Here is an 8,343-nt window from a genome sequence, read left to right on the forward strand (position 1 = left end):
TGGTGGTGGAGCACGCCTTTAATCCCAGCACTCGGGAGGCAGAGGCAGGCAAATCTCTGTGAGTTCAAGGCCAGCCTGGTCCACAAATTGAGTTCCAGGACAGGCTCCAAAGCTACACAGAGAAAAACCAAAACCAACCAAACAAAAAACCTCTAATTGCATATGTTAGATTTTAAAACACTTCAAATACCAAAGACCCAATAGTCCAACGTGATACTTCATGTTATTCTGCAAACTGTATCTGTTGTAGCGACTGGCATGAAGTTTTTATAGGTCATTCAAATACGTAATGGTAGAATTACGGGTTTTGTTCCACATGAAAGCAAAGCATTGCAATCACAGTACTCGACTGCAGTATGTTGCACAAGAAATAAAGCAAAAACTCTTCAACGCCCTTAGGTTGGCTCTTACCCTCATGATGGAGCAAACCAAGATTATCTGAGGAACACCTATTAACTCAGAAAAGCCCCCCAAAAGTATTGCACTCGGAGACTGTTAGCACCTTCAATACATCTAAATCCTCATAGCTAAATGAGAAACTGCTAGGTAGACGACCTTAATTCCCGCTGTATTTCCATGACTAACAGCAGAAAGCCACTTTCCGGGAATTATTTTGAATTAGGTCGTTCATACTAATGACGCTTGTTTCAGTTTTGATCAGTGACACTGTTTACATGCACAGCGGGGAGATTCGGGGCTGTAATGCAGACACTCATTAACTAGAGCTCATGTCATGGATTCGTGGATTTACGCTGAGGCTGGAGAGGCGGCTGAAGATGCGAGGCGAGTGTAGGGAAAGACAGCCGGACAGGACCCACAGGTTCCGCAGGAGAGACGGGAGCCGCTCAGGTCCGCCCCCCTCCGGAAGCTGGGCGAGACACACGTAGCACCGCGCCGGCGCAGTGGCGTCTCTGCATGACGAACCAATGGAAAGGAGCAGTGGGCGGGCTGGGGCTAACCAGCTTCCGGTTCCGTTTAGCTGAGACCTCTCTTAAGCTACGTGTCTCTGCCTTCTGAAACCGCCGTCCCGCAAGTAAGGGTTTTCTCCTGGGTGGTTGGCCGGGGAGAGCTGATCGAGGGTCCAGGGAACTAAGGGGCGGCGGGATGGGCGGGTCGGGGCACGCGGGGACCGCGGACGAGAAGGGCCTGGGGATGCGAGGGGCTGGCGGAACGATCGGGGACTGGAACTGGGGGGCTCGAGATGAGCAGGCCCGGGAATCAGGGAAACGAGCGGGCCGGGGGCCAAGGGGCCATGGAATGAGCGGGCCCGGGGACGAGGGGAACGAGGGACGGGGTCACGGGGGCTAGGGCGCCGTTGATGATCCTGGAGGACAGGAGCTGAGGATCAGGGACAGCTGCAGGATCCGGGTCAAGTCCGCTGGGCTGGGTCGGGTCGCTGATGTCCGGGTGGACAGAGAGCCATTCATCTTTGAACGCGACCAAACCCAGGCACAGAATGTTCCTACGTGGTCTGTGGTGGAAGTATCCAGTTAGAGGTTTCCAATAGTTCATGAACCCTCAGGGCTTAGCGTTCCGATCTAGGGGTTCAGCTTTCTCGCCGAGCATCCCCTGCCACCCCTGTTGGTGAACTCAGTCTCTTGCGGCTTCCAGAGCCTGATACCCAGAACCTCTCAGTGTGCCTGTTTTGTGAAATTGTGTTCCAAGTCTAATTGGTCAAGAGTCTGCATCAAGAGGCCTTAGTGAACTAGTGGCTCTCCTTTAACATCGAGTGCAGTGATTGGTCTAGTGTGGATCTTAGTATCGTTGGATTTCAAGAACAACTAAGTGAAACTAAGAAAACAAGCATTGCTTTGCTTGTGTATCAAACTATGGATAAATTCTTAGTGTGTGCCTTAAATACTGTCCACTGCTTACAACTTGGATAAGGAAACTGGGACTTAATGGGGTTTGTATTTTCATCTGACTTCTAGGAGCTAGAAATGAAGTACAAATACCATGACTCTGTTACCAGTGGTTCACAGAGTTGTCTTATAATTGAATAACATTCTTGTTAATTAATAGAGTTTCAAAAGAACCTCAAAATGTTCAAACCTAAACATTTAGCTAGAGGCTTTTCAGAATCTGGATCTTGCCAGTGTTTGTTGTTTGGTAAGTTCGTTCATCATACTGTCCATTGCACGAAATGTACTTTTACTTATATTATATGGCCATGATTTCTAGCAAGTAGATTGGAATACACTTTTGCATCCGTTTTTTTGGCTCTTGCTGCACCATAATTGGAACTCGCTACAGCGGATACTAATTTTTCAACACTTTGAACTTTACAACATAGTTACTGAATCTAAACATTTGTTGGTTTCTTTTTTTTGTTTTTTTTTTTTTTTTTTTTTTTTTGGTTTTTCGAGACAGGGTTTCTCTGTAGCTTTGCGCCTTTCCTGGAACTCGCTTTGGAGACCAGGCTGGCCTCGAACTCACAGAGATCCGCCTGGCTCTGCCTCCCGAGTGCTGGAATTAAAGGCGTGCGCCACCACCGCCCGGCTATTTGTTGATTTCTTAGCAGGAATAGTGAGAAGAATGTAGTTGGTAAGAAAAGGACCCGTTGTAGCTTAACCTTATAATAGAATTCTTTAATGAGTGTGTGTGAACCTTTGCCATTGAGGATAACATTGGTAAGACCTGTGCTTGCTTATCTGTGGTCTCGTGTTTTCTTGAATATGACCAAAAAAAAAAAAAAAAGTATACATTTAAGCTTGGAAATTTGCTTTTCTTTGTGAATTGAATTCACCATTGCTCTTCTTACCTCTGTATATAACTCAACAAGTCCTAATATTTGGAAGAATTCTACTGAATATGTTGTTTTCACTGTTATTTTTTAAACAGTCAGCCATGGATCAGGTAATGCAGTTTGTTGAGCCAAGCCGGCAGTTTGTGAAGGACTCAATTCGGCTGGTTAAGAGATGCACCAAACCCGATAGAAAAGGTAATAATATCCTCACCAGGCAAGAAAACACTATTTGCATTTTCTCAGTCTTGTGTTAACACCTGCTGATTAATCTTTACGGGGCTGGGAATCAATTCAGTGATAAAGTGCTACTAAAAGGAGTATCGCATTGATGTTACCGCCATTGCCCTTTTTCCCTTGATGTCCTTAGCAAGAACTGTTTAAAGTTTTGTTTTATCATACGAGATTATTAATGGCTTTTCATCCATATCATGTTTTTCTTTTCTTTCTTTCTTTCTTTTTTTTTTTTTTTTGGTTTTTCGAGACAGGGTTTCTCTGTGTAGCTTTGCGCCTTTCCTGGAACTCACTTGGTAGCCCTGGCTGGCCTTGAACTCACAGAGATCCGCCTGGCTCTGCCTCCTGAGTGCTGGGATTAAAGGCGTGCGCCGCCACCGCCCGGCCTAGCCTACTTTCTTATAGAACCCAGGACTGTCAGCCTGGGGGTATCCCCACCTACAGTGGACTGGGTCTTCCCCCATCAGTCACTAATTAAAATGTACTACAGGCTTGCCTGCCTACAGCTGAATCTTACAGAGGCTTTTTCTCAGTTGGAGTTCCCTTCTCAGATGACTAGCTGTGCCAAGTTGACATGAACCTAGCTAACACACATCAAATACCTAAATGAAATACTAGATACTGGATTGCTCTCATGAAGCTGTGGGTCTGTCAGGGAAGACCATCCAGTAATTGCAGTTACACATTTTGATTCTTGCTTTGGTAGCTATGAAGGAAGATAATGAGGAGATCTGGTAGAATAGGAGAACTAGGTGAGGTGGTCAGGGAATGTGTCCTTAGATAGAATAGGTCTGAAATATACCAGAGTTGAAACCTTTTTGTAAAACTGCTCACCTTAATTTGAATTTTCAGTCTTTTCCTTTTACTTTATCATGGTATTAAAGACAACTAGCTGTTGATAATATGCCCAAAGCTACGATCTTACTGTTATAATCAATATGTTACAGTGAAGGAAAAGACAGTGTAGGGCAAAGCACTATGATGCTGACCTCAGTCCTTTCTTATTGGTTTTTATTTTGGTCAGTGAGAATAATCAATACTTTTGGTGTTTATTGATGGACTCAGGAGCATAGCATTTTTGTTTCTGTGTTTACTTTAAATATCAACAAAGTACAGAATTTAAAAGCCTCTAAGTCAAGTTTTGTACTATTATTACTCTCACTTTTTCTTCATTTTTAAAATTATGTTTCTACCTATCTAAATATATGCTGGCAACTTTATTAATATTACTGATAACTTTTCTTCATACTTTCAATGACTGCCAAAAGTTAATACAAATTTTGTGTTTTAAATTCAGAATTCCAGAAGATTGCCATGGCCACAGCCATAGGATTTGCTATCATGGGATTCATTGGCTTCTTTGTGAAACTGATCCACATCCCTATTAATAACATTATTGTGTAAGTAACTTTATTTATAAAATAGACTATCTAGCAATGACTGCAAATGAAACCATTTGAGTGCAGATTAGCATTAGCCCATTTTATTAATGTATAGATATGGACCAAGGTATTTTAATAATGTACTGATACTGTGTCTAATAATACTTTCAAAATGCTTTTATATCTAATATAGTCCTTATAGCAACTCATGAGCTACGACTGTTGTATTTAATAAAGTTTTCCAGTATCAAAGTCAATTAAAGGCACACTGTATCACTGCCAAGTATTCAGTGACAGACCAGACTCATGACAAATCCTGTCGTCTTTGATTCTTTTAAGGTGCAGAGAACCCATGCTTCATCTGAAAATTACTATTTTGGTAGAAATCTGACAGAACCAGATTGCCTGCATTTTTTTTTTTTCTTGTTGCTTAGTACCTGTCATAACCTTGAACAATTTAATTAATTCAGTGTGAGGACAGTTCTTACTTGGATTATATTACAGGTTAATGACTTTAAAAGTCATGTAAGACCTGAAGAAAAGCATCCAGTTGCTAATTGTTACTGAACCACTGGTGTTATTGGCAGGGTGTTTCTAATCTTTGGGTGTGTAACAAAGGAGAGAAGACTGAGAGAAATGATTCCACTCTGTTTTTTGCCATATGCTTTTGCTTTTAAAATTCATTGTAGATCATTGGAACCATGGAATCCATATTTATTTACAAGTTGAGTTTAGTTGAAGGACTTGGTATGAGTTTCAGCACATACTCTAGATTCTCTAAAATGTATTTTGTTTTTTAATCATATGCATGTTTTGGGCTATGTACATGTGAGTGCTCCTTGGGGGCCAGAAAGGTCACTGAATCCCCTGGAGCTGAAGTTACAAGCAATTGTGAGTTGCTTAGAGTGGTTGCTGGGAACTGAACCACAGTCCTCTTAGGAGAATACATGCTTTTAATGACTGAGCCAGCTCTCCTGCTTCTTCTGTGGTCTGTAATTTTGTAGTCATAATGTTTTGGAACTAACAATACTGACTTGATGGGGTGGAAAAGTTCAAGTCGATTTAGGAAAACTCCTTAATTATAAATCTCTTCAGTACTAGATATTTTACTCATATTGGTAGAATTGTTTTTTACAGGACATGTGACTAAACACATACTGTTAGATGGTGTTAAAGAAAAGAACACATAGTGATACTTTTGGATAATAAAGAGTTACAGGGTTTGGATGGACATGCTTGGTACATTCCTAAAATCCTCCAACTTGGAGGTGGAATGTCAGGAGCAGGAATATTGCTGCAAGTTCGAGGCTAGCCTGGGCTGTATAACAAAACCATGTATCAAAACAAAATAGAACAACAAAAGGCTTGAAGGAACCAAGTTATTGGCTGACTTCTGTCCATTGGGAAATGCCATTTGTGTTACTAATAAGAAATGCCAGCTTTGGACTGTGGAATCTTGGAGAGCCTTGTGAAGTAGAGACGTGAGTCTGACTGTGGGCCCAGTTGTCTTCTCGGGGAAAGAAGTGCCACAGCTTCTCAAGGCCGTGTTTGTGCTCCTCCCCCCATCCCAGCCGAGGCCAGGATCATAGCTGTGTGAAGGTTCTGTCATGACAGTTTGTTTTCTGTGATGATGTCCTTAACCTGCCATCCAGAACAACAAACAAGTCTTGTTGACTTTTTTTTTTTGGATGTAGTTTTTTTCCTCCCAAGCATTCACTTACTTAGCAGAATGCTTTTATCTTTCTTGACAGACTTCAGTGAACTTGAGTCATACTTTGATATGTGTGTCTGTCAATATTAAGATTGGGAGTTTGGAGGAAGGCTTGTTATCTGCCTGAATACTTTTTTCCCCTCTTCTTGCCATCTCTTTCCCCAGAATGCTTTATTTCTAAACTATACTTATTTCAAAATAAACATTTTCCACTATAGGTAATCAATTTATTGAATCAAAACAATGATTTTTTTTTCTTTTTGACACTGACTATTTTAGTTTATAGGAAAAAGAACTAGTGAATATTGTATCTCAGAAGCTTTTCTGTCACAGTCCTTTGAGCTGCTATAATAAAATGCTCAAGACTGAGTAATTTGGAGATAATAGAAATTTATTTCTTACTGAAATGTAAGTTTATAATGCTGTAGTTGGTTTGGGATCTGGTGAGGGCTTGACCTGTATCCTCACATGCTGAGTTTTCACTTGGTAAAGGGGACAAAGGACAGTAAGCATTAGAGGCTGTGAGAAGAGAATTTTGTAATGGTCCTAATCTTACAGAAAGTACATACAGTCATGTGCACACACAAAGATACAGGTTGGTACTTATGTAGGTGTTAAGAACACTGAGTAAATATTAGTTCAATTTAAGTCAATGACTTGAATTCTTTATCTTTTTCTATAAGGATGATGATAATAGCCTTTTCTGAGATCTTATCCTGTTTCTGTTTTTGTCAAATGTGAATCAACTCATTTAATCCTCAGGAAGAAACTGAGGCAGAGAGAGCATGAATAATTTGAGTGGCTCACAAGTGCTAGAGCAACATAGGAAACGTTTTGGATGCTAGCTGCTTGGGAAGCTTTTTTTGTAATTAAAAAATTACTTTGTTGTTTTATAAGTTATTTACTACTTAATGTTTTCCTCCCAAAGTGAAAGCCAATAAAGCAGTTGTTTTGGTTTTTTTTTGGGGGGGAGAGTTGGGGGGGGAGGATGGGAAGTACAGAACACACACTAATGTGTTACACTGCAGTAGCTACAGAACTGAAAGAATTATTTAGATGCTTAGAATGATGTAAATCACTCAGAGAGGATGGCAGGAGAAATACACCCACAAACTTCTCACTAGATTGAATTGTAATCCCATTTTTTCCCCTCATGATAGGTGTTTGGCGTGGTTTTTGTGTTTTTGTTTTGTTTTACAATTGTAGTCAAAATTAATGTATGTAGTACTGTAATTCAAAGGAGTTAAATAGACCATGTTGGTGATTAAGTTATTGCAATGCAACTTCATAACAACAAGTAGCAGTAAAATGTGTAGTTGGGTATATAATGCTCACCTAGTAATGGAATTCTCTTTCCTAGTTGGCATCCCAGTACTAAAATAAATATTCATGTTAATGCTTTTAAATTTAGGGGGTCTTCTGTGGGAATGTTAGTTTTGTTTTCATTGTGCTTAAAGCAAACTCTTGGACCTTTCTGATGGTGTCTAGTGGGTGAGAACAGTGGTGCTTATTGGTAGTCTTTATTTTAAATCAGTTTGTTACTTGTATGTCATGTAAAAATGAAAAGCTTCTCTCTCGTGTAATTAATGTGTTTTGTTAGTTTCGAAAGACATGTCAGACTGTTCCAAAATGACATTTCCCACAGGAGCATAATGAGTGTTAAAATACATCTGCCCTGAAGCCACGCCATCATTAAGGACCTCTCAGCTTCAGATTTTAATTTAGTGTTATTCTTTTAGACTGTCTTGGGATAAAGTGAGGTGTTGTTCTCTTGAAACTGGGTTTAATTTCATGAAATCACAGCCTGTTGCATTTCAAATGATTATTATTATACTCTGCTTAAAAGTGGCCATTTTTCTTTCTTTTTCAGGGGTGGCTGAGTGCTTTCTCTTCGTGAGAACTAGTGAACAAATGAGAGTGTGAGATCATGAAGTTAAAAAGTTGCCTGTATACTTTGTGTTTTTCTTTCCTCCTCCCCAAGAGGTTTTCTATTTCTAAATTAAAATAATTGCAAAATAAACATTTTTTTCCATAACAGACATTGATTAAATTTTAATGACAGATTATCCTGGATTTCATTTTCTTGACTCTTTTTGATTTGAAGGAAAAATTATGATAACCACTGAAGCATTGTAAATTCAGATACTTTGCTTCCTTAGACTGTTTGGGCTATAACAAAATGCCCGAAGCTGGGTAGTTCGTAGGTAATAGATTCATTTTCACATTCTGGAGGCTGTGGAGTCCAAGTGTAGCAGTGCCAGCAGATGCAGGTG

At 40.2% G+C, this 8,343-nt stretch overlaps 1 protein-coding gene across 2 annotated transcripts; it reads left to right on the top strand.

Moving 5' to 3' along the window:
- Positions 1 to 944: 944 nt before the first annotated feature.
- On the top strand, positions 945 to 8,136 carry Sec61g (SEC61 translocon subunit gamma). Of its 2 annotated transcripts, none has more exons than XM_028887419.2 (4): positions 945 to 1,033; positions 2,842 to 2,941; positions 4,275 to 4,377; positions 7,941 to 8,136. In XM_028887419.2, the coding sequence occupies exons 2-4, from the start codon at positions 2,848 to 2,850 to the stop codon at positions 7,948 to 7,950; spliced, it is 207 nt and encodes a 68-aa protein (XP_028743252.1). In that variant the 5' UTR covers positions 945 to 1,033; positions 2,842 to 2,847; the 3' UTR covers positions 7,951 to 8,136. The 2 variants fall into 2 exon arrangements, with proteins under 2 accessions (XP_028743252.1, XP_037064865.1); XM_037208970.1 differs by lacking the exon at positions 945 to 1,033 and adding an exon at positions 1,970 to 2,109.
- Positions 8,137 to 8,343: the final 207 nt, after the last annotated feature.

This window comes from Peromyscus leucopus, chromosome 10 (assembly GCF_004664715.2).
Source record: "Peromyscus leucopus breed LL Stock chromosome 10, UCI_PerLeu_2.1, whole genome shotgun sequence".
Taxonomy (NCBI): domain Eukaryota; kingdom Metazoa; phylum Chordata; class Mammalia; order Rodentia; family Cricetidae; genus Peromyscus; species Peromyscus leucopus.